Raw genomic sequence first — 26930 nt, 5'->3', positions numbered from 1 at the left:
CTCTTTTTCTGGGCCTTTGTTCACGGTGAGGATTTCCCTCAAGAGTGCTGCTCAACCTGCTGCTGTGTCCAGCTATGGTCACTTCCACCTGGTGGACTGTGTGCCCACAGGTCATTCTGCTTTGGGCAAAGCCTGCTGGGTGAACTCCAAACTAAGGCATTTTCTCCAAGAATCGGAGAATTCGGACCAAAAAGACTACACTTTCACTCAAAAATACCAGTTTTTTTCCCCTATTTATGACATTTTCTCCCAGAAATACCCACTTTTCTTCAAATATATGACATTTTCTCAAAGAAATATCAGTTTTCTCACAAAAAGAAGGCATTTTCTCCAGGAAATCCCAGTTTTCTCCCAAATATCCCTAAAAAGAAACACCCGATTTCTCACAAGTATGAGACATTTTCTCAAAGAAATGCCAGGTTTCTCACAAAAATAAGACATGTTCTCCAAGAAATACCAGTTTTCTCACAAGAACAGCACATGTTCTCCAAGCAGTATCAGTTTTCCTTCAAAAAGACAGCATTTTCTCCAAACAATACCAGTTTTCTCCCAAATATCCCTAAAATGAAATACCAGATTTCTCACAAAAATGAGACATTGTCTCCCAGAAATACCAGGTTTCTCTCAAATACACAACATTTTCTCCAAGAAATATCAGTTTTCTCATGAAACAAAGACATTTTCTCTAAGAATACCAGTTTTCAGTCCCAATAGAAGGTACTTTCTCCAAACAATACCATTTTTCCCCCAAATAGATGGCATTTTCTCTCAGAAATACTACTTTTCAATCCTAAATATCACATTTTTTCCCAATATTGTGACATTTTCTCCCACAAATACCAGTTTTTTTGCAAAATATATTATATTTTCTCCCAGAAATACCCATTTTCTCCAAGAAATATGCCATTTTCTTACTGAAATATGTCATTTTCTGCAAGAAATACCTGATTTCTCCCAAATATATGACTTTTCCACCAAAAGATACCAGTTTCACATAAGAAGTATGACATTTTCTTGCAGAAAAACATGCTTTTCCAAAACATTTGTTATTTTCTTCCAGAAATACAAGCTTTCTCCTAAAAATATATGAAACTCTCTCCCAGAAATGTTTTTTCTCCCAAATTTGTAAATTTTTCACCCAGTTTTCTCCCAAAGATATGACATTTTTTCTCAAAAATAACTGTTTTCTCCCAAATATATGGCATTCTCTCCTAGAAATACCTGTTTGATCCCAAATATGTGATATTTTCTCCAAGAAATACCAGAATAGGAGCAGTTATTTGGGGCTGAGATTTGAGGATGGGATATGGATTGGGGGCTGGGGTGTGGGGCATTTACAGGTATTGGGGCAGAGATTGGGTCAGGAATGTGAATCTGGGATTTGCGGATTTTATGGGGCTGGGATGTGAGGATAGGATGAATGGTGGGGATGCGGCGCAGGGATGTGGGGCAATGATGTGGGGCTGGGATGTGGGGCAGAGATGTGAGGCAGCAATCCGAAGCTGGAATGTCCAGCACAGGGCCTGGACGGACCAGTGCACTGCTGGAATACAAGAAATACTGCTCAGAGCTACAGCCATGGAGCAAGGCATGAGAACCAAAGAGACCTCCGGAAGAAGAAAGAACGTCTGATGGCTCTGATTGGATAAGTGCCCACATGAGCGGCTAAGGAGTGTTTGTAGAATGCTCTGCTGGCATGGAAAGGTGGGTGGGAAAGTTGTAGGCATGGGTGGGAAAGCTAGAGAAAGAAAACTTGTGAAGGAATATAAGTGATGTGAGAACTTGTAATAAATGATTTGGATTGTTCACATCTGAGTCTGTGCATCAGATGCTGCATGCTGTGTTCCCAGCATATGTCAGGAAGTTGAAGCCCCCTGTGAGGTCAAGGGCTGGCAATCACACAGATGGCACACAGCTCCTGCCAGCTGCTCACAGAACTCCTCATCTTTCTTCATCCTGGTTTGGCGATCTGCAACAGACACCCACCAGGATGTCTGCCCTGTCAGCCCTTCCCTTGATCTTTTCCCATAGGGATTCCACCTCATCATCCCCAGCCACAAGTTCAGCCACCTCTCCTTCCTTGCCTATCCTTCCTAAGAGTTTGTAGCCAACCATTGCAGCACTCCAGTCGTGGGAGCGGTCCCACCACATTTCTGTAATGGCAGCTTGGTCACAGTTACCCTGCCACACAACTCTTCTTTTTGTTGCCCATGCTGCGTGCATTGGTGCAGATGCACTACAGCTGAGCCCCTTGCCTCACCCCTAATCCCATTACCGCTCCCCCAGGCTCATTTCTGGCTGGCCTGGCTTTATCCCCTTCCCCTTCATATCTACTTTAAAGCCCTCTCTACAAGTCCTGCCAGCTCCTGGGCAAGGATCTGTTTCCCTTTGGGACAGGTGATATCATCAGCAGCCCTCCTGCCAGGTGCCGAGCAGACCGCCATAATCAAAGAACCCAAAATTCCTGTGTTTGCACCAGCCTATCAGTCATGTCTTTATATGGTTGATTTTCCTGCTCCTCTCAGGTCCTTCCCCGCCCCGTAGGAATACAGGCAAATGCTGCCTGTATGCCTGCTCCATCAACTAACCTCCCCAGTCCCCTAAAATCATTTTTCACAGTCCTCAGGCTTCTGTTGGTGACCTCATCACTGCCAGCCTGGACTATCAATGGAGGATTATAATCAGAGGCGTGGATCAGACTAGGCAGTTTTTTAGAGATATCCCTGACATCAGAAAATATCAGAGATATCCCTGATTCGGGTCCCAGGGAAGCAGCACAGCTCCCTGCAGGTAGGGGCAGGCAGACATATTGTGCCCTCAGCTCCTCAGCAGGGAGCCACCTGTGGCTATCACCCTCCTCTCTTTTCTGGAGGAGGCAGGTGGTCTTGAAGTGTGGAGCCGGCCGCCTGTCCTCAGACAAAGCTTGGAGGCAGTCCTCCCTCCTCATCCTCACTGCCACGAGTGAGTGACATTGCTGTGGTGTGCTGCAACTGCAGGGTATCTCCGTGTGCCACCACTGCAGTGAGAATGTCCAGTGGAACTCCAGAGGGAAAACCTGCACTGGATCATGAGAGCATCACAAAGGCAGGGGTTAAAGCTTTCCATCTTGGGACAGTTCACTTTCACATAGATGCTGTGTTCAAAGCAGGGCTGTCTGGCTGTGGGTGGGTTTAGTAGAATCAAAGTAGCTGACGATTGGGAATATATTCCATAGCAAGGCTGAAGGTATGCCACTTTAGGCAACATTCAGAAGGGTATCTTGAAGACAAGTGTAAGGACTTGCTAGCAGTGCAGTAGTTTGTGCTCACCAGCACTCCCCACCAAAGGGCTCATTGCGTTTCAGCAGTATGCCACGCTTGTTTATGTATGCATTGAAAATAATTTAATGTGTGTTAGAAAAGATCAGCTTTGCTGTAATCCAGATCATTTTCTGGGATTCATAAGACACATAATAGCTAAGTAATTTATTTTTCAGAACTTCAAAAAGATAGTGGCTTTATTTGAGACTTGTAGGCAAAAATAAGTGGGAAGGAAAAAACTATGGGGTATTAACTACTCAGAAAAGTAATGTGTGCATAAATGGGAAATGCAGCAGAGTCCACACTACTCAGGATCAAAATGAACAAATTAGGCATTCTATTAAAAAAAAAAAAAAAAAAATGTTGCACAAGGAATTTCAGGATCTGCAGGGAGAGCTGCAGGCGCAGCAGGGTGCAGCCTTCTATTGATGGTAATAACCCAGCACAACAGCCAGACTGACAGGGCACCACAACCTTTCCGGGCTGATGCGTGCTCCCAGAGCCAGGTGTCCCAAAGAGTGACAGAGCTGCCCAGATCCTTGGTTGTAGAGCCCAGGAAGTGGAAGGCAAGCCAGGGCATGAGGACAGAGGGATGTGTCACAGGTACAGGTGTTCAAGCAGCCAGACATGTTTGGAGAGGAAATTACCAGACAGAGAAGTGTCCAGGAATCTGAGAGAAAAACATCATGATGTCATATGAAGATGGTATCATGCGGTGACATGGGCAGAACAACAGCACTGCCTCAAGTCCCTGCAAAGGACAGAAGGTAAAGCAAGCTTCCAACCTTGAGGAGGCAGATGGCAAGATGGCAGATGGCGAGACTGAACCCTGGGCTTTGGTTGAAGCAGAGGAGCCTCCCCACAGCCCCTAAAATGACCCAACAACAAATAGGAGACTGGGAGCAAAGAGTAGACGGCATGGGTTGGAGTGCAGATGCAGGAAGACACACTGAACTGGTCCAACCAAATACCTTTATTAGATCCAGTGTCACCAAAAAAAGGCAAAGGGTGTTAATAATTGGAGACTCCTCGCTCAGAGACATTGAGGTACGCATTTGCCACCTGGACAATCTCTCCAGATAGGTTTGCTGTCTGCCAGAGACCTGCATTCATGACAGCAAGAGGAAGCTCCAAGGCTAATAAAGCCAGAGGATATTACCCATTGCTGCTCTTTCAAGCTGGGTAACATGAGGCTACAATGAGAACTACAAAATATCAGGAAACTTTATTTCCCTCAGGTGGATGTCAGAGGGATTGGGACTGCAGGTTGCGTTCTCCATTATCATCCCAGCTTGAGACTGGGACCCAGGAAAAAGGAGATGCACAGGTGAGGTGCACAATTGCTGTGTGGATGCTGTCACATTTGGCGTTTCATTACTTTGGAAATACCACCAGACACTGGGTATGTAGATGTAGGATAGGGCACAACTGACAAAGAGGGGCAAGAATATTCTGTACAGAAAGCTGGCTGGGCTGACAACTAGAACTTTAAACTACATTTGATAGGGAAAAGGGATGTACTTCTCAGTGATAGAGAAGGGCCAGCGAACACCATCACTATCACTCTATGGAGCAGCAGAGGAAAGGCTCTGAACTGTCATGAAGGAACTATGCTCCTCCAAGAAGGTAACAAGGCTGATTGACGGCCCCACTGAAGTGCCGCCACAGCAACACAAAGAGTGGGGAATAAACAGGAGCTGGAAGCCGTGGTGCAATTAAAAAGCTATGACCTAATTGCTGTCATGGAGACGTGGTAGGATGAAATGCTCAAGTGAGACACTATAACCAAGGGCTACAAGTATTTCAGAAGAGAAGAACAGGGAAGGAGGGGTGTGGAAGCATCCTCCATGTTAAGGAAACAGCCACGGTCAGGTTAAGAGCTGGTGGGTAAAAATGGAGGATCAGACCAATGAAAAACTTCTGGTGATCAGATCTACTACAGGCCACCAGCTGAAGGCAGCCTGCGGATCACGCCTTCTTGCTTCAACTACAAGAAGCATCATGCTCACAGGCTCTCATCCCGATAGGAGACTTCAACCACATGGAGGCCTACTGAGAAAGCAACACAGGAGGCTGTAAGCAATCCAGGGGACTGTAATAATTGAGGATAACTTCCTGGTCCAGGTATTGAGCAGTCCAAATAGATGTGAAGCATTTCTGGACCTCGCTCACCAATGCAGAGTTCATTAAAGAGGTTAAAAATGGAGGCAGTCTGAGCCATAGGGATCATGCTTGGCTGATTTCATGTTCTCAGGAACACGGGCCTAGCAAGGAGATAAGTTGGGATCCTGAACTTGAGGAGAAGTTCTGACAAATTTCTGACTGTTGAAGGAATTATCGGATGAGATTTCACCCCTGGGAAGAATCCAGGGGTGTCATCTGGATGTGTAGAGATAGGATTAGGAAAGCCAAGGCATACATGGAACAAAACTTGGTGAGGGACATGAAAAAATTACGAGATTCTACAGGTATGCTGGTCAGAAGGGACAGGCAAAGGAGAGCATACCCTCTGAGATACACTCTCCTTGACAACAAGGAACAGCAGACACGGACAAGGCTGAGGTACGCAGAAAGTTCTTTGCCTCGGTCTTCACTCGTGGTCAGGCTTCCCATGTTTCTCACATCCTTAAACATGTAGCTTGGAGCTGAAGGAGCCAAATCCCTCCCACTGGGAAAAATAAGTCCAATGCTGTCTTGTAAGAGTGAACATTACAAATCTATGCAGCCAGATGACATATATCCCAGGTCTGGAAGGAGCAGTTGATGTGGTTGCCAAATCACTCTCCATCATATTTGAAAATTCATGGCTGTCAAGCAAAGTCTCTGGTGATTTGGAAAAATGAATCATCACTCTCATTTTTAAGTGAGAAAGGAAAACCTGGGTTTTCACACACTGATGAGCCTTATCTTTATTCCTAGGAAGACTGTGGAACAGAACACTCTGGGAACTACAACAAGGCATGTGCAAGGCAAGGAGCTGATCTGAGACAGCCAACCAAGGACACGGTGTGCCTGACAAACTGGCAGCCTTCTACGATGGAGTAATGCCATCAGCGGACAAAGAATGAGCAACTGATGTCATCTACCTTCTGCAAGGCCTTAGACACGGTACCACGTCACATCCTTACCTTTAAATCAGAGAGAAACTAAGTGTGGACTATTTGGTCAATGAGGAATAGGTTGGATGGTCACATCCAGAGGGTTTTGGTCAATGGCATTATGGAGGTGAGAACAGGGGGCAGACATCCTTCAGGACTCCATTCTAGGATCAGTACTCTTATCAATGAGCTAGAGAGCAAAGGCAAGTACCCCTGCAGCAAGTTTTCAAATGACACCATGCCAAGTGCTTCAGCTGACATGATAAAGGAAGGGGTGCCATCCAAAGGACAAGCTCTGAAAAATGGATGCATATGAAGCTAATGAGTTTCAAGAAGGCAAAGTGTAATATGCTGCACCTGGGTCAGGAGAATGCCAGACATTTATTCAGAGCAGACCTGGGAGACTTAGGGTCCTAGTGGATGAAAAGTTTGTATTTACAGCCCACAAGGCTGACTGTGTCCTGGGCTGCATCAGGAGTGGCCAGCAGGGAGAAGGAAGCAATTGTCCAGCTCAAGCCCACCCTTGTGAGACCTCATCTGGAATACTGCACCATAAGAAAGATGTGGAGGTGTTGGAGCAGGTCCAGAAGACCATTAAGACGATCAGAGAGCTGGAGCACCTTTCCTATGAAGGATGGCTGAGAGAGCTAAAGTGGTTCAGCTTGGAGAAGACAGATCTGGGGAGATCTCATTGTGACCTTCCAATACTTAAAGGCAGATCAACTTCTTATGCAGGCATATACAGAACAACAGGGAACAGTTCTAACCTAAATCTCCCCTATTTTAGTTTAAAGCTAGGAGGGGATTCTTTTCTCAGAGCGTAGAGATGCCTGTCACAGGCCACCGAGAGAAGCTGTGGGATCCCCGTGGGCATCGAGGCCAGCCTAGATAGAGCCCCAGGCAACCTGATCTGGTAGGTGGCAACCAGGGTGCTGGAAACAGACGATCTTTATGGTCCCTTCCAACCTAAGCCATTCTGTGAGTCTAAGAATCCAAGTAAAATGTTTTTTTTTTGTTTTTTTTTTTGTTTTTGTTTTGTTTTTGTTTTTGTTTTGTTTTTTGTTTTTTTTTCCTCCAAGTAAAATGATTTTTTTGGGGTGGGAAAAAAAATAAAAATGAAGGCAGGTTTGTTTGATTGGAATGTTGCCATGTATTTCAAGAAACCCAAAATGACTACCAACAAATAGCGTCTCAGACACTGAAGAGATCTTTTAACAGCAAACTGTACTATTAACAAATTAATAGTCTGGAACTTCAGATTGTGATGTCTGCTCACTATACTTTTTTTTTTTTTTTTTTTTTTTTTTTTTAAAGTGTACAACCAAATTAAATCTCAGAGCAAACAAACTACCTGGAGTTGAGTACAGACAAATCACTAAAGCTTAGTTAGGAACTGAAGTTTACGTACAGCTCTGTATGGGTTCCTTTCTGCTCTCACTTGTGTTAGGATTTTGCCTGTAGGTAGATCTACAGAAACAAAACTGAAGGCCAAATTACATGAGCAATGTAGAGTTACAAGTGCACCAAGTTGCACCTTCTGGCTTCATGTCACATTTTGTCCTGCAGTATTTTATCACCTTAATGTGACCTCCCTTTGAGTTCTAACAGGTCAGGTTTTAGGAACGATCATCTGACTAAATTTATGTTCAGAAATGCTTCAGACTTCTGGCCCCATCCACTCTCCTATATTCTGTTCCAGCAGCTTGAATAAGGCCATACAAAGACTTGGTGCTAGCTACAATGCTCAGTGTGAAAGTGGATGCAAGTGTGAAAGAACCAACCATCTAATAATTTTCCCACAGGAAAATCATCTCGACCATACACACTGCTGCTTTCAGTGCTAAGGTCTAGAATTCTAAAACATCCTCTCCAATGGAAATTGCAGGGATTTCAGGAAATTGCAGGGATTTCAAACTGTCAAATTCCAGGTCTGCAAGGAGTACTGGTGTGCTTGAACAGAGCGTAGGTGCAAGTTCTCATGTAAATCCAAAAGGATTGGACTAATTGGCTGCACAGTGAGTAGGGCAGTCTTCTGTGAAGATAGCGGCAGTGTCTCCAGATTTTTTCTCTTCCAGAAACTCATCATCCTTTGCCTTGCTGTCTGCAGCAGCTTGAAGCTGGTCTCCCACCTGGACATCTTCTGTCAGTTGGAGAGGGCCTTCTGTTTGCCCCCCAGCATACGTGGGAGTGCTGTGCTTCATGAGAACAGTCTTGAACTGTGCCAAGGGAGCGTTGGTGCGAACGCCCATAGGATCAAAGTGGGTTCTGCTGACTCTGTATCCAGCTTCAGAGAGGTAGTTTAAGAACTTATTTAACCTGAAAAAGCCATGTAAGAAGGCATTAACAGTGGCGAGGCTGGTTCAGTACAAATTATATGTTAGTCATCATAGCACTGTAAGACTGGAATGTAGATATAAGCCTTACTTGGGCATGTTCATTCCTTTAATACTGTGTCTGTGGATATTGTAGTAAAATGCAGGGTGCTCCGCACTGTTGTCAGTTTTTTGTCGTTTGGTCGCATTTCGCATCACTTCATTATTTTTTCTTTTTCCTGAATCACAAAAAAGGCCAGTGAAACCTATGAATATTCACTAAGTCCACTAAAAAAAAAAAAAAAAAAAAAAGCCAGCAAAGCCAAAGATAGTACATACAGAAAACCCACACAGCAACCACGCCTTTATGGATGTATTCATGCTTAATTAAGTAATTAGCATCGTGCTTTTACCAGGAAACATGACAAACATCACTCTAGATGAAGTAAAATAATTATGCAATGGGAAAATAATTCTTACTCAAGTATGATGAAATACAAAGAAGTTACAGCTGAATACTCGTTTGGCTTGGCCATCACTTCAAGTATAAAATCATACTCTGAAGTTGCTGAGGTTGAACAAAACCAATCAACTTACCAGGCACCACATCAGACTCTGCCAGCATATCTGGTGTTTTAATATATACGCCACACTCTTCTAGAACATAATTAAAGGTCAAAATTAAGTCTGCTGTAAAACAATGGAATGGCAAAATGCCCGCGTTCAACAGAAAAACCCACCATCAGCTCCCAGCCTGAGGTCAAAAGTATAGTGAGAGGCATGCACATAGTTCATCTGCTTACCAGCTCAGTAATTGAATTTAGAGGAAATACTAAAAACGTAACTTTGTTTAATGGTAAAAGAGCATGCAAGTGCAGAAAGTTGTTCCTTTTGGTGGAATGATTTACTATTCCAGCAGAGAATACAGAGCAGCAACCGCAGTCCTCAGTGGTGAGGAGCAGAATACAAGAGAGAACTGAGAGACACGCACCACCTCCAGCTCCTTCAGGGAACATGCTGCATTTCACAGTGGTCAGCCTGCCCATGTTATGCTTATCTGTTTCAGGATCTCCCATAGTGGTTACATAGGTATAAATCCAGCATTCTGCCTTCGACAGATCCTACTTTTTTTGCAGCAAACCAAGCCTCACACTTCTAAGTAAGTTATTTCCTTGACCTTGTGGCACATACTCTGCTGTTAGCATTATGTTACCCAAGAGCAATCTCTCCAAAACCACCAAGCCAGTCTCTTCATGAAGAGGTCACAGTTTTTTTCTTACCTTGTTTGTTCTCATCAGAAGGACTATGGGTAGAAAAATTCTTGGAAGTTGTACACTCAGCTTCACAGACCACTGTTTTCAGAAGTGGCTGAACATCATCTAAGCCATACTGGACAGCTTCAAACAGCATTCTTCTGAGGAACCCAGTATTAAAGAGAGCTCCTGACCTAGGAAATGTAGGAGAAGTGAGAAGACTTTACTAATGAAAGCAAAAAAAGTTCCCTTGAAAAAAATCACTCAGAGTGATTTGCAGTTAGATTACACCAAGGAGCTGCACTGTACTGCTGCCTAACATAGCAGTATAGAGTGGCTTGGTTTCCAAGGACAGCAGCATTGATCTTGCACAAAAAACAAAGATCTCAGGACTATTATTCCTACTACTGACTTTCTGTACTAGGTAGAGAAAGTCTTTCAGTCCCACTTTTATCAGGAAGAAAGCTACTGCTTTTAATGCTGCTTTGAAACCACTAGAAGACTTAAAGAATTTATTTTTGTTTTTCATAAGAGGCAATTTAAAAATCATCAAGTAGTGTACTTCCATCAGCACGTGTTAGGATTTATTATATACACTCTGTAAGTATCCAGTAATAAACAACTTCATGACGTTAGCAATCAGAGGAACACAGAGCCAGGTTCTTCAGTGCAGGACATACTAAAATAGCTTCACTAAACGTAAAGTTTAAAGTGAATTTGTTATTTATTTACTGGTTTGAACGCTATGAACAAAACAAAAACCTGAACACCTTCCTAAATTCAGAGAACAGAATCAGTCAACTGTTTCCTAAATTACTCCTGACTGCCAGTTTCATTTTACAGCGACGGATGATCCAGCAGACCTGCATTTCTATGCAGTGACTGAGCAGTCGACCTCTGCAGGTCCTCCCAGCCCCAGTTACCCTGCAATTCCATGCTGTTCTCTGAACTTACCAGAGAGGACCAAGAACTACTGCTGTCCTCCCAGGCATACTGCCATGACAATCACAAGGCAGCTGCTGATAAGGATTTTCTGCAACAGGAAAACAGGATTTCAGTGAATTTGGAAGTTATCAGTGTTTACTGAGATGATACAGACATGAAGTAAGTTTACTGAAGTAATTAGAAGGGTAAACAACAGTACAAGTGCAACAGCACTCTCACTTCTGTCAAACACTGCGGCAGTGCTTAAGAAAGTTCAGTGAGTGACGATTTTGAGCTGTAATCATTGTTAAAATGATGCTGTAAAAATGACTACCTAACCTGCTCCATTTCTTAGCAGATTTCAAGTGATGAGGAAATTACTCGTTTTCCTACAGTTATATGTGCAGCTGCCCAGGCTAGCAGTAAACATCAATAACAAAAATGTGAACATCTGTCAGTCACATACATAAAATACACCTTGCCTACAAGATCTCTAGAATGTAAGTGAGACTGCTTGCAGGTAGAGTATCAAATAAACCACTCATTTATTAAGATCTCCACCATAACACTGCACTTATCAGTTACTCACTTATGTCTATAAAAACAGGACTGAATCTCTTTAATGAAAAAATCACTGCACACTCTTGCACCTGACTTGAAGCAGGGTGTTCAAAGACACCACTAGCTAAACAGCAAAACATCCAGGAACATGCAACTTTGAAATAAATTAGGTTTTTCCTTTTACATCCATTTCAATTATTACCTGGCTAGTCCACCCTCCAGCTTGAATTTTGTACAGAGACAGCTCACAAGCTCAAGCTCAGCTTTTGACAGAAAGGCTGCCTCCATTTATTCCCAAGTGTTAGATGAACTGAAGGGATGCTGTGAACCTTTTTTTACCACACCTACTAAAATTACTTCCATCTGGCATTTACAGATAAGGCCCAAGCAGGCAAAACATACCCTCATCTGAGGGAAAGTGATACTATTGATTTTGTTGGACTTTCAGGTAACTGAACACGATACTCTGCAGAAAGCAATCTGATACTAAATCCATCAAGCCGCTCCTGCATGGAGGGAGCAGAATGGCAGCCAGCTCCTCAAGCCCTTCACCAGAAGGCTGGACTGAACAGCATATCAGTCATCCCTCAGCAGCTACAGTGAGCCTGAGTGCGTGCTGTCTAGCAGTAAATCCAAAACATTTACAGCAAAATTCATGAACATAACCAATCTAAGCAGCTACCATAAAACAGACAGCTTGTATTAGAAGTAGCTTCATACACTGTATGCATCTTTACATTAAATAGAAATAATACTTAAGGAGATGTAAACATAAACAAGACCTTAACAAACAGAAGGAAAAAAAACAAATCAAAACCCACAAAGGAAATCATACGCTCAAGAAAGTGACAAGAAATACTCACTTACCTTCTACCATATTGCCTTCTTTCTGAAAAATTCTCTCCTCACACCACTGACAGTGGATGAGATATCTTACTTTCTTCACTGAATCATCTGCAGGAGATGGTCCCCTTAAAACTCTGACAACTACAAGAACAAAGTGTTCTAGGGCTACTGCAAGCAAGACTTCAATGCCTTTATTACAGCGAGCTGCAGATCTACAGAGGAAAAACAAACACACCAAATGATGCTGAATGTAGTAGAGTAACATTTCTACAGACACCCAAAGCTCCTGAAAGACTTCTGAGCTCACCTGCTTTCTAGAAACTGACACTGAAACTTTAGGAAAGCAATCTGGAGAGAGTCACTTCTTAAACGCTTAGTGTAGTCTACTTCCCATAGCGCTGAGAACGTCACACTCCAGTTTTCATTAACTAACAAATACTGGTCTGTTCTTCCATCATCCTTCTATCCCAATACCCACCTACTGCCAGGATAACGTAACTAAAAATCTGAACAAACTGGATTAGAAGCCAAGAAAACTGAGATTTAGAATGACACACACAATGGTAAACCATCAAACACTAATTAAATAAGGACTGCAGGAAGACAAGGCAGCAGTTCCTGAGCAGATGAGCACTGTTAAGAAGAAAATTTTCAGAGAGTTGGAACTCATAAACCAGAACTGATCAAACTTCATCTGAACAGCTAAGAAGTTCAACCTCATCCCCCTCTCCAAATCTCAGTTCATAACATAGTTTCAAAGTAAGGTTGTTTAATCGGATGTTTAAGAATGTTCTGCAACCTACCACAGGAAGGGAGACGAAAAAATTAAAGTCTAAATGCATTCCCATCAGTTTTTTAGCTCTGCCATTCCAAAGACCTCTGCATGTATTTTCTTCTTTTTTTCTTCCCAAGCAGTTTGGCCAGTCCTTTTCTTCCTTAATTAGAGACTAGATTTTCAGTCCTCATTTGTTTAACCGGCCAAAGTTATTAGAAATATCTAGAGCAGGCAGGACCAACCCAGGCTCCAGGGGGTAGCAGGTGGCCCATTCCAAAGTGGACACCAGTTTCCCTTAACACTAGTTATCATTTAAAAAAAAAAAAAACAAAAAAAAAAAAACAAAAACCCACAACCCTGGAATTCTTAGCTAGAAGCCACCGAAGTGTTTTAGTTAATATTCATAAAGCTGTGTGCAGTACTGAAATGGCAACAAAGTTGCGAAAAGAACCAACAAACTCACGGATCTCAAAGTCCAGCTAGTCATTCTCTAGTCTAGGATAACACCCCCCACCAAAACCAAAACCCACCACCCTTTCAACATCCCAAACCCCTACCCTATTTATGTACTTCCATCTTTCCTGAGCCTTTAGTTTAAAATGTACTATGTGAAGTTAACTAATGTAAAGTACATTAGTTAAGTTTACATAGTGGCAGAGATAAAATACGAAGCATAGATTCTGTATCAAGAAGTCTGGCTTGTAGAGTCCAAGAATTCTGGAAATTCAGCATGCGTAACCTACAGTGGGAGTTTGAAATTCTGCATCAAAATAATTTGCTCTGAGCTGATCTGTTCTAGCAATACCTTGCCACAGCAGCAATGACTGTCCTGGCTGCCAGCTCCTTGTAGTACTCTGTTCGCACAATGTTACATCCATAGTGACGCAGGGTGACGTGTTGAGCCTTTGCATACAGAGAACTGATGTCTGTGGATGTCAGCGACACAATTCCAAGATTCCTCACGTTTCTGAAGGCAGAATCCAGGTAATTCACAGAAGTTCCAAATGGGTCCAAATGTCTAAAAAGAAAGCAGGTTGCACTCTGCATTAACCATTTATCCTTCCTTTTAAAAACAAAAATCAACTCCCTTGAATTACTCCACAACACTGTAGGATTCAGTGCCAAAATTACAAGAGCCAGCACTTGAACGTGCTGGAAAATACACAGCACTACAAGGTCAGAAAGTGTGGTTTTTTTTTTTGCATCCTGATTCCTTGATTAGCTCAAGTGACAAGAATATTGGCCTGACAATTACCTTTGCCCTTAAAAAAAAAAAAAAAAACAAACTGCTAGAAACATTTTATATATATATATATGAAATGTTTCTAGCAGTTTGGTTTTTATATATATATATATATATATATATATATAAAATATATATATAAAAATATATATAAAAATATATATAAAATATATATATATAAATATATATAAAATATATATATATAAAAATATATATAAAATATATATATATAAAAATATATATAAAATATATATATATATATAAAAATATATATAAAATATATATATATATATAAAAATATATATAAAATATATATATATATATAAAAATATATATAAAATATATATATATAAAAAAATATATATATATTATATATATATTTATTTATTTATTAAGCATGCACACCAGTTTATGTACTAAGTAGCTAACCATCAGCCTGAATACCTGCTGCTTAATTAGCTCAGATCTGGAGGCTGAACAGTACAAAAACATCCAAGCACTTATTTTGATGTCTGTAGGGTTTTCAATCTCACCTCCACTGAAAACAAATGTGCTGCAAAATGCATTACAGGAAATCAAGTCATGCAATAAGAATTCAGGCCTGTACAGTAGCATGGAAATGCATGCATTTAAAGTCCATTAGATGCTCTAAGGAAAGAAAAAAACAAAACAAACAAAAACCTGACAAATTTGAGGAGAGAGACTCCTAATCAAGGAATGTACTGGACTCGATCTCTGGAGATTCCTTCCAACCCAAGGTATGAGTTATTGATCACAATTCTGCGATTCTGTGACATGGGATAACTTAAAAAAAACTTTTCAGATCAAATAAAGGAAGCAGACCTTAGACATAAGAAAGACATTTCTCAATGAGATTGTGAAGCCCTGATGCAGGCTGAGCACAGAAGATGCCTCACCCCTGGAGCTGCTCTAGGCCAAGCTGGATGGACCTTAGGAGGTCTGATCTGGTGGGAAGTTCCCTCACCACAGCACAGTGCTGGAACTGGGTGGGCTTCAAGGCTCCTTCCATTCAAACCATCCCATGAGCCTATGATAATGCTTCCCAAAAGACCTTAATGTCACAGAATGAAACCTAGTTTTCACTGTGCACATTTCTCTTTATCACATAGGCAATGATATTGTACCAAAAAATGTTCAGCTTAAAATGTTCATGCACATTCATATTTCATTCTGGATGTCAAAAGTCTTTAATATTTTTCCAACAATTTCTAAAATATTAAAAATAATTTTTAATTTTCAGTTTTCATGTGTCTTGCAACTGCATGTTGGTTGCTTCTTTAATTCCAATTTACGCTGGGGCATGAAGTAGGACAAGGAGTATCAAGATCAAAACAGAGGACTTATTAAGAGAAGTATCTAATACTTACATAAAATCAAATGATCTCAAATGCATTATAACATTGGCGTCCATTTTTGTCACCTCAATGGTATCAGTATTTTCTTCTCCATCTTCTAGAGCTTCGTAATTGTCTTCTTCCTTAGCGCTCACTTTCACCTTCATTTTGTTTAAATGGCAGTTTTCCTGAATCATTGTCACAGAATTCTCATTGCAATCATTAATTGTAACTTTGACAGAACTTCGGAGATGTTTTGCCCACTGTAATCCCATTATACCTATGGAAAGATAGAAACGTAACTCCATGACGGAACAAGGGAGCTGGCTTCTGGTTCACCTAACTCAAAACAAACCCACGTCCCTTTAAATGCTTATAACACAACAGCATGCTGCAAAGCTTTGGTGTGCTCCTGCAACAATTATCTTGGTGACCCTCTGCACCACTACAGTCACACTGAAGTTTGCGAGAGGATGAAAAGCAGTCTGTCACCTTCTTATACAAGAATTGGGAGTTACAGACCAAAATACAAGTGATGGAGTTAAAAACTGTGCTGAAGACCCTTGGCTTGCTCAGAGCTCCAATACAGCAAAATGCAACTCGCAAATATTCTTGCTGACTTTCAGCCAACTACAGGATTATCCTGTAGAAACACAGGAGGGGCTGCAGCTCTGAAATTTCACCTGGTTCGGAACAGTGACTAAGTTTATGCAAAATGCTGAGTGGCTACTGTTGTTCTCATCTGTAAATTTAGGTTTATAAAAGCAGAGTGATCATAGTGCAGTAGTGCAGCAGCTCAGAGTTTTTCATTTTTGTTCCAGAATGCCAGTGGACTCCAGCAGAACAACTTTACAGTTAGTTCAAGTTCAGAATTTGTTATCAATCAGAGAGGATTCGGTAGAGAAACCTGGATACACTACCACTGTTTAACCAAAGGTTGGTTTTACAGCCACCAAGGCTCAGAAGACTCAAGATCTTGATTGCACACTTCTGAAGACAGAATTTCATGAACATTAAGACAACTGTTTTCAAGCACACCACTCAACTTCAATTTAATATTATTTGCAATCTTTTTCAAAGGACCTAATCTAAGCTCTTGAAGGTTGTATGTAAGCCAATGACTGCCTGCCTAAGCAAGAAAACAGCATACTCAAACACAACATGACAAGATTGTTACTACTCATTTCTGCAGTTTCATACTATTGGATGTTAACTGAAGATAAAGAGCTTGATTTTACCAGTAGCACCAAATGCATCCAAACATTCTATTGGTTTACGTTCCTCAGCTAAAACAGCCAGTGCACAGAATATCAGTTGCCTGGAAAATTTAAAAAATGTAAAAAGCCATTAGAAGGTGATAAAATTTTTTCTTCCTCTTACCTGTTTCCCTTGAGTACCTTCCCAGAACAATGAAGGCAGATCACCTTCTGAACAAAAGAATTGTAAATCAGAAACCTTAGCTAACACTGAAAGATTAATTTCAGTAGTTAGGTTTACTTTTAACCTCCTTAATGGATACCATGGTGTTTCACATTCAATTTAGAAATTTTCTGCTTGGCTGTGTCACTAAGGTAAGATCCTGAGTCAATTTCCAGGTATCTCAAGTAGAGTTTTTCCTCCTTTCCCAGCGCGATCTGAGGTTGCCCTATTAATTGCTCTGTATTTGAAAGGAAATGAGGTATTGACCACAAACTTAGCTGGCTTAGCTGGCTTCCTTCAGAAGCACATCTCAGTTTTCATAAATGTATCTGAACTAACTTTAAGCCTGGAAGCTGGGACATTTACAGCAGTGAGACAAGGGGTCAGCCAGGGTGAAGTCCAGCCCACTGCCTTGGTGGTAATGCTTGCATATTTTACTTGTGAGACACAAATCATTTACGATTTTCCTAAAAAAGGCTTTCCTTCCTTCATCTTTTCTAGAGCAAATACAGGAAGAAACCTGTGAGAATTTGACATCCAAGAAAAAAAAAAAAAAAAAAAAAAAAAAAAAAAAAAAAAAAAAAAAGCCCTAAATAAAGAAGGCCTAGGTACACTGCCCTTCAGTTAAAGAAGAATGATCAGTGAGCAGCGGTGGGAATTCACAGAAAAAGATCTCACGTGTACACATGGAAATCAGTTTTCAAGCCTGCTCTTCTTTTAAAATCCTGCTCTTTTGCATATATTTTTTGCAAAGTCTTAGACACTTTAGAAATAACAAGACTTCTGAAATAGCATTTCTGCATTTTAACAGTATTTGTCAAGAGCTTACTGATGGAGAACTTTCCAAAATTAACAGAAATTATCCTAGCAGACAAGTTAAAAGCGCATCTAAAGGGAATTCTTATTCCAGAAAATTTCTTGTTACTCACAAAAGCTATTTCTCCTCCAAATCAAGCACCCACAGAGTATATTCTTCATAACTCATCGACATTTCACTCTGCAAAGTCACCTACCCTCATTCCTATCTTCCCACTCCCAGTTCTCTCACCTGTTGAGCTTCATTTTGGGATTAAAATAGGAGTCTGTTTTTTGAGGTGTGAAATAGTTGGGAAGAACCTGCACATCTGTGTCTGCCTCTTTCAGCACTTCACAAGATGACTTGGGAGCAGGAGCTGAAAAAATAATTGCAGAGCAAGGAAAAAGTGAGACGGAAATTCAGATTACGATATTTGATACATGACATTGAGTTTTTGCTCCCAGGTAACAAACAGTGCAATCATCCAGCTGGCACACATGGACCAGTTAGTCACAAGAAGGAAGGAAGGAAAAAATAAGATATCTTACAGTCTGGAAAGCAGCAGACAAGGCTCAAGCTCTACCATGATTTTCTTGCCATAAAATACAGGAATTGTTTCTTACTTCAGTTCTTCTATATCCACCTAGATTTTAGAAAGTAAGCCCAGAGCCTGAGGCTTATCACATTTGTTCTGTATGTACTAGTAGTATTTGCTAGGTAACTAAAACACTTTTAATACGGCCACGAATGTGAACCATTCAGTTCCTTGATCCAATCTCTTTTAAAGAGTTTTCAAAAAGCTTCATGAAACTGATTGACAATTTCAGTGTTTAAGTTTTGTACAGACTGTGGCAAAACAGGTGTTCTTCATTTAACAGCTGTAACACTGTCACTCCTCTGAGCAGTTATTCCCCAGTCTAACAGCAGCAAAATTTACCCAGAGATAACCAGGAAAAACGTGGAAGCTTTCAGCCAGAGACCTCTCTCAGTGCACAGCCTGTCCATCTCACGGTGCTTCAAGCACGCAGGCAGGCAGCACATCTGAGCTGCTCTGCCATGCTGCTCCATGTTCATAGCCCTCAGCATTTGCTGGTGTCTCCTAAGCACCAAACGTCCTCCAAGAGCTTCTCATCTACCCAGCAGGAAAACTATCCACATGCATTTTAAAAGTACAACATTTTTACTAACTGCTCTGAAGGGAATCAAACAGAGATATGATGCAACAGGCAAGAGAAGCCTGAAGTTTCTCATGTCATGAAGCTTCCATGGAAACATGTTCTACTTCTACTTCACAGACATAAAAACTGACACCAGGCATTAAGCTGCTATTCCTAAACTGCAGATTGACAACAAAACTAAGTGTGACCATCACGTCCTGCTCTTACTAAAACCAGGTAAAATCTATACATCTACAGACAGAAACATCCATACATCTGCACACAGACAGAAACATCCATATGTCTACAGACAAAATAGATGAACAAACAAAAAGAACAAGTTTCAATAGTGAACTGTCTGGGCCATAATGAAAAAATCTTAGTTTTTACACAAAAGCAAAACAATGTACTTCCTGCAAATAAAAGAAAATCTGTGAAAATAAAGGAAATTAAATTAGAGACATCTGGTATTCCAATTACCTAGAATGCTTTCAGTCTCATTTTTATCCAAGCTTAAAAACAAAAAGTCTAATTCTTGAGAAGGTTAGACAAAATTAAAATCCGAAGAACTTGTAACACCACGATCACAGCTCTCCAGGACTGAATAATAGAGCAGCTCAATTTGTAAACTCCTGCTGATGCCATTTGGTAAAAAACAACCACCACCACCACACATGTATGCTGTAGAAAGATTTACTGAAGACTGATTTAATAACAAACACAGCCAAGAGAAGGAATTAAATTCTCAGTGCAGGTTTTGTTTTAAGGACACCAGGTTCTCCATTGTATTGGAAAGGTAGAAACCTGCATTTACAGCACTGATCTGTTTGTGAAGAGCACGTTATCCATCTCTACAAACAGAGTAACTGGTTAACAGAGACAAAAATCACAGCATTCCCAAATCTTTCAGGAAAAAACACATTCTGAAAAATTAAGAGCAGAATTCTCATTAGTAAACCTAAGTAATTCTGTTTATGAATTTTTCTCATGTCTGTCATCATAGATAACCCACGCTGCAAAGTATCAAATGTTTTTCAGAATTTACCTGTAATAAATCTTGATTCAGTTTCTCCTTTATTGACATGGCGATTAATATGTCCTATCATATCAGTTCTTCGTGTGATAGTTGCTGAGCAGATGATACAGTGGTAGTGTGCTCCCATCTTTGAAAACGCCTATAACACAAAATGTACTTTCAGAACACATAAATGTGGTTCAATTTGGACTCCCGCTAAACACAGGCTGATGAAGAAGTCATCTGTCTTAACTCTACTACACATAAAACACTGTGAATCTGCAGCCTGGAGACTGCAAATAACCAGACCCACACAGCACACTGTCCTATTGCAGCAACACAGCCCATCCAGCTGCATGACACAGCACACAGGGACAGAGCAGAGAAGCACCCACTGCTTGCTGCCATGACTCTTCATCTCTCCCACAGAGAGCTGCTCTTGCAAGATGTAGGCAGCTGTTCACCAAAACGCCAGATGTGACATTCAGCTCCCCACAGGCTTATATCAAGACATTATTCTGGACTGATGCACACCTGGCGTAGTGCAATGGAAAGAAGTCATACTTTTCAGATTAAGGACAGTCTGTAGAAGTTGCTCAAAATCACCCATCTCCCCCATCGCATAGGCTAAGAAACACTTCTATGATTCACCACTTTTACCTGATCTGCAACGAAGTTTGGTTTTGCTACACGACAAGGCAAGTGGCAGATACACATTCTGTACCCTATAAAACAAAAGCACGCTACAGTCTGAAAATTGTTTCATTTAATTTAACTTCAGTTTTGCCATACTCTGGATGGTTATATTATTTCCTGCAAACTCGTACATCTTGTTCATTAAGAAACATATGATGCTCACTCTTTTTCTTAAAACTCCTTGTAAGGATTTTAATGTATCTTGTAAACAGATCAGAGTTTGGTAGCGTGAAAGATAAGGCTATAGAATACTTATACTGAATCAATACTTGGAGCAGTTATCTGAACCCAAAGAAATGTTATGACAACGCAAAAAGGACAGCAGGGTGAGGTGGGAGCGATGGTGGAAATTGCTCTAATATAACCAAAACATTTATTAAAGTAGTTTGCATCAAATAAATGTATTGTATTATCATGACACGTCAAGCACTTTTTTTTTTTTAAAACAAGAAAATGCACAATTTGAACTATTTTGGCATGTAAAAAAATGGAGAGCTATTTTACATTTCTATTTTATATCCCATGGCAAAGTAAATGGTCAAGATAGGGTTCTGGTTTAGAGCTGATAAGGTGCATGAAGCTCACACTTAAGTCAAGAGGAGCTAAAAAAGACCACAGACCAATGTCCTCCACATCTGCCCTCTCTTTTGCTATTTACTGTTGAAAGATGGCTTATTTTACCTTCAAATTCCACAGAAATTTTCCAGTGCAAATTCTGGAGGTGACGATGAAGTTTATGGCCATAGCAGGCTTTAAATTTCTCTTCAGGACACAAGGGACAAGGCTTCTTTTCAGCTGAAAATACCAACAAGGATTATGAAGAGAAACGTGTAAAAAGCAGTTACGATGCCTTTTAAGAGAGATGCACATCAAAAAGAGAAGGCAAGTCCAACCAATGGAACTGAAGATTAGTTTCTCAGGATATATATGGATATATATGCAATATATGGATTCTCTTTGCTTTCTACTTAAAGGAATACAAACAAAAAATATGATTTCTTTCAAGATCATCCTCTTCTACAACGGTCAGTTCCACGTTTTTGACTTTATTTTTTTTCTTTTTTTTTAATTTCAGAGCCATTTGATCATAATCTAACTTCTTAACAGCATTGCAGAGTGAGGGAATTTTTACAGACATCCAGAGGCTTACAGTGTTTCAAGAAAACCCAACCAGTGAGAGAACAAGAACCTGTCTTTTATGCTCCTGAGCCTCTGAACATGGCTTTAGGTAAAGCAAGCACCTGGTATCTTTTCAAACTGCAAAAATACTGTACTCAGTGCTAATAATAATCTTCGGGAAATCTTGTTTTTAGAACACTAAAGCAAGTGCAAAGTTGTCTGGCAACAAAGGTGTTGAAGCAATCCAAATACATCCTAAGTAAAAGCTGAAGCAATCCAAATACATCCTAAGTAAAAGCTGGCTCCTGGGACACACAGGCTGTGCACTTAGTCTGTGGGAATTACAGACCAGGGCACGCATACAGCTGCCTCTGGGTCTCCTACTGCTGAAAAATCAACTTCTCATGTAGAATTTAGCAGAAAGGTTTGTAGTGCCACAGTACAGGATGAATACTGGAACTTTCTACACAGTGTGGGTGTTGATATAATAATTCCTTAGTCTCACAAACAACAGAATTCGTCTGGTATGGCCTTCTTACAAGCAACCTACCACACCCCTGCAGTATCCCATGCCTCTGACACCAGGAGAAGCGGCTAACAGTTGAAATCAAGCATTGCTTCTCCCTAAGGTTGATAAGGCTCTGCTACTGCCACACGTTACTGAATCTCAAACACGAGGTAATGACAATAAACACAAGTCAGTTCATTCACACACAGCAGAAGAATGGTAATTCCATGGTAGAAAGAAAAAACTGACTATTGAGAACAGGCAAGGGAATAGAGTTGCTTTCGTTGTTTTTTATTTTCTAATCGGCGCCATGGATTAATGCAGCATTTGGTCTGATAGCAGTTAAAACCCATGAACATCAGACCTAAGAAGAATCTATTACTCATCTCTTCATTAAATACAGAACAACCTAACTTTATATAGAAACTATTCTCTCAGTATATTTGTTGGTCAAAATAAGCAGCTACAGAAGCAGGCTATTATCAGTGAACACCCTAGAAGATTATTAAGGCGCAAGAGCTGTATGATGTAGTTTACACACTGATGTTTTTCTTGATCTGTGAATAAAAACGAGTTTCAGGTGCAAGGACTGGCACTATTTATATTAAAGACAGACATGTGATCTGAGAAAAAATAGGAGTTGCTAAGAGTTGCAATAAAAATGCTTAACACTCCTAAGCAGTCCTCTACTAAAAAAATGGATCAGAAAAAATGATAAAGTAAGGAAACAACTGAAACAGAAGATTAAACGCTGTAAAGACAACAATTAGCTTCCCTGATATTGTGGCTACAGTGAGACTAATGAGCCTAAGTGAGACTGAGCTGCTGATGTAAGTATAGCTAGAGTAAACATTCTGCTAATCCATGCATGCTACCAATATTAAAAAAAATGCTGAAGAAAAAAAATGCTTACGGGTATTGATTTACTAAAAGAAGTACAGCAGTTGATAAAAAAAAAAAAAGAATAAATATTATAAAGTTATTCAGTAATGAATCCCTTGGTCTCTGAGCATCACAAACAAATGAAGAACAAAACAGATGCAGTGTTTGAAAAATAGCTATTGAGGAAAAACGTAAATACTTGAAACATGAAGATTTGTGGCCTGGGGTACTGCTAAGGTAGACTCACCTTCATTCAGGTCAGCCAGTTTCTCTAGATCAGCAAGTTGTCTTTGAATGGAAAGATGTTTCTCTAAAACAGGAGAGATTCAAAAATTAAATATACTCTTAAAAATGTGTTTTTTATTACTATTTTATTACTTAGTCCACCTCTTCAAGCCTACTACTGGAAAAGGTCAGTGACGCCAAATGGAATACTTGTTTCTATCCTTTAGTTTCCAGTAGAAAGAGTAACTCGCAAAATTAATCCCCAAACTGGTTTTTTAGTAGGATGAAGATATTCTACTTGCTTTTCAATGCTGACACACATCAGAATTCTCTACTTGAAGTGATCTTCATTTGAAAAACTCAAGCTGAAAAGAGCAAGTCACATACTATTTGTCTCTGACTTTTCTACATGCCATTGTTGCTGAATACACAAAGCAGTATCATCCTATGAATGGCCTGGCAAAACTAAAATGGCAGCCAGAGGTGGATAGATTTTAAGTAGTAATTATCTAATATAAAACCAGGACACTTTCAATTCTACCTTTTTTTTTTTCTTAGAATGTTTGAGAACATCTAAAACTACCTTCCCAGTTTTCAAATTATGAATGGAAATAGCATAGAATTTGCTAAGCCCAGTAGGATCAGCTTATCCAGTAAGTTCTGTTGGTTGCAGCACACAGAACATCTCAGTCTATAAGACCAGTTCTGCAAGGACTTTAAAACTTTTCAATGCTTGTACAACATTAGTCTTTCAGATTTTCTTACATGAAATGAAAAGAGCAACTGATCAATATGCAAAGATATGACAGGGAGCATTAAAGCTAAGGTTAAAATCAACTCCTGCTTCCCCATTTGCGTGGATATTCTCTTGCACTGCTGTCACATGCACTAATTTTGGAAGTGGCTTCCAGAAATCATAGAGAGGATGAAATGGCATCTCACTTGAAATAAGTTTTCAATACTGTAGGAAAATATTTCATACAGCCACATGGGAAAAAGTATCACTAGCCACCAGATGCATAGAAACTCAACTGCACACATTCCACTTGACTTTCTTACCCACCATTTCTACCTTTTCCTTCTCCCTTGCTCAAACACACTACAGAAATACTCATATTTATGAGCAAACCTCTTGGATAATCAGATGAAACATCCAAAATGTTACTATCAGGCTCCCTTATGGATTCATGCTCTGTTCTTTCTTCTTTGGTTTCTACTTCTGACCCAGCTTTCACAGACAGGTTGTTGTTTTCCACTTTTGTACAGCCAACTTCACCATCTTAGGAAAATCAAACAAATTAAAGTAAAAATGTTATTGATACATCGAAATTGTAATGCTATGTTCATTCGCTTTCAGCCATATTTGCTACTGTAAAAGAGAAAAGTTGTAAAACCAGAGTATTGGAGAAGAATATTTGAAAGACCCTTGGAAAACCTTGGAAACCAGGGTGAGAGGACACCATCCTGGACAGAAGAAACCATTCACTCATCTGTACTATCAGATGTTTGAAGCTAACAGGAAAACGTTGGCATGTTATTGTCTTGCAAAACACAGTGTGAGCAATACAAAGCAGCAAGCAGGAGGTCCAAATACACTTAACTATCATACAGGACTGACAAAAAAAAAAGTTTGAAAACAGTAGTTAACTGTGGCTAGTTCAACAGTCTGGAAAAAGGAGGCCTAGCAATTGGGGAATTAAACAAAGAAAGAGCAGTAAAGTGCTGGGCCTCAGGGTAAAAGGTAATCTTAACTTCCCATATGAATGGAATGAATGGGTGTGCTGTCTCCTTAGCAATACCAGTCAAGATTACTATCTTCAGGTTTTAATACACAGTTTTGACTAAAGGAACAGGTATAAAACCTACTAAAAAAAAAACCAAACAAAAAACCAGCTTAGGAGCTGAAAGAAAAAAGTGTGGAGAACCTGCACATGGAGCAGTACTGCCCCATATCCCTCCACTAAAAACGTGCATAGTCCTAGGAAAGTTTCAGAAAAGGGCGACAAGAAACAATTTTAAGGCATTAGCCTCCTAGCCACTGAGAACCAACAGGACAGGTTAGATGGCTTCTCAGCCCATTTATTTGGTGTAGGGAACCTACTTTGGCAGGGGGGTTGGACTCGATGATCTCTGGAGGTCCCTTCCAATCCCTATAATTCTGTGATTATGACAGACACCTGTAGAAAAGGTGCAGCTCTCTCACTCCCAGCATAACCCAGGATGGATCAAATCGCTGGAATAATCACACCAGAAGATTTCTGCATAAGCTAGTGCTATGCTGCAGAGCTCCCTGCCACTGCCTTCTTCAAGTCTGCAGGTCCCAAAGCAAAAATGTTATGGGAAATGGCCAGTGAGCTTTTAAACCCAAAGCCATCAGCTCAAGGAAACGATGAGCTGCCTGCTGTTCTGTAACAGAAGGCATTTCTGGAGGGTTCATTCAGTCTGTTCATCCTCAGACAACTATTCCCAGTCACGGCTGGTGGCAGAACAAGGGCTGGATGGATCTTGTAGCAGTTCCTAAGATGGTTTCGCTTTTAAAAATTGCAATTCGTTGCAATATTCCCATCCCAAAGAACTAGAAAGAAGAAATTGCAGGAACGCTTGAAGACACAGGTCAAGTAAGTTGTTCAGAAAAGGAGAAACGCCCACTAAAGCTGCCTTAAGGAAAACAAACTGGGATCAGCACAGCTCTCAGCATCACTGCAGCGCTGCTGTATTTCTCGCAGACTTATTTGCAAAGATGGAAAGCTCACCCGATTCTCGCATTTACTTCCCGCCTGCTCATCTATTTAAAAGTCACAAAGCTTTTTCGACACAATTTGTTTTTAAATAGAGAGAGCCAAAATCAAATCGCGGGTTTATGTGCATGTTTTTAGAAGGCGGAACTGAGCGCACGTGCACCACTGGGGTCAGGCAGTGAGGTGGAAGGGCGCGCAGCGCAGCGCCGCACAGCCGGTCTCCCGGCACGTCCCGAGCACGTGCGGGGCCAAGATGGTCGGGGCGGGCTGCACCCGCGTGAGAACGAGTGCGCTCGCTCCTTCTAGCCGGCCTGCTGACAAACGCACGCGTTACTGAAGCAGGATTCCAGTTGCCGGCGGGCCCGAGCCGCCGGCCCGCGGCCGAAATCGCGCTACGAAGCGGACGGGACTGCTGGCGCCGGGCCCACATGAGACTGCACAGTCCCGGCCCCACGCGCGGACACACCACCCTCTCCACCCCCCCGCGTCGAAGTGGGCCGTAGGCCACCGTCTCCGCTTCACGGCCGCCGCGGCTCCCCCCCCCCCCGTCAACCCGGCATCCCAACGGCCCTTACTGAGCGCCGCGGCCTCACCACCTCCCGCGGAGCTCGCCCCATTCTCTGCTGCCTCCTTCTCAGCCTCCTGCAGCCGCTCCGCAGACAGCCCAGCCTCCACAGCCTCCCCTGCTGCCATCTTCTGCGCTGAGAAC

The 26930-nt window shown here is 41.1% G+C and overlaps 1 protein-coding gene across 3 annotated transcripts; it reads right to left on the bottom strand.

The window, feature by feature from the left end:
* Nucleotides 1–4253: 4253 nt before the first annotated feature.
* TRMT1L (tRNA methyltransferase 1 like) lies at nucleotides 4254–26926 on the bottom strand. 3 transcript variants are annotated; one of them, XM_048947095.1, is made up of 16 exons: nucleotides 26818–26926; nucleotides 24613–24762; nucleotides 23506–23568; nucleotides 21431–21544; nucleotides 20714–20778; nucleotides 20084–20213; nucleotides 18134–18257; nucleotides 16905–16984; nucleotides 15700–15946; nucleotides 13874–14086; nucleotides 12315–12505; nucleotides 10917–10995; nucleotides 9990–10156; nucleotides 9307–9366; nucleotides 8822–8948; nucleotides 4254–8713 (listed from the first exon to the last, which is right to left on the bottom strand). In XM_048947095.1, exons 1-16 carry the CDS (start codon nucleotides 26912–26914, stop codon nucleotides 8398–8400), a joined length of 2223 nt encoding a protein of 740 aa, XP_048803052.1. In that variant the 5' UTR covers nucleotides 26915–26926; the 3' UTR covers nucleotides 4254–8397. The 3 variants fall into 3 exon arrangements, with proteins under 3 accessions (XP_048803052.1, XP_048803051.1, XP_048803050.1); XM_048947094.1 differs by having other exon boundaries at nucleotides 26815–26922; XM_048947093.1 differs by having other exon boundaries at nucleotides 26797–26919.
* Between the last annotated feature and the right edge of the window lie 4 nt (nucleotides 26927–26930).

The sequence above is a fragment of the Lagopus muta genome, chromosome 5, assembly GCF_023343835.1.
Source record: "Lagopus muta isolate bLagMut1 chromosome 5, bLagMut1 primary, whole genome shotgun sequence".
NCBI classification, from domain to species: domain Eukaryota; kingdom Metazoa; phylum Chordata; class Aves; order Galliformes; family Phasianidae; genus Lagopus; species Lagopus muta.
This window is presented reverse-complemented; position numbering and strand designations above follow the sequence as displayed.

What these genes read in the sequence shown, in the direction of transcription:
- TRMT1L (XM_048947093.1), bottom strand. Translation starts at nt 26,914, where the DNA reads ATGGCAGCAGGGGAGGCTGTGGAGGCTGGGCTGTCTGCGGAGCGGCTG. An exon ending in GTAGTTCTTGGTCCTCTCTG is followed by an intron (nt 10,157 to 10,916) that starts GTAAGTTCAGAG and finishes TACATTTCCTAG; the next exon opens with GTCAGGAGCTCTCTTTAATA. An exon ending in AGAGTCTGATGTGGTGCCTG is followed by an intron (nt 8,949 to 9,306) that starts GTAAGTTGATTG and finishes TTTGTGATTCAG; the next exon opens with GAAAAAGAAAAAATAATGAA.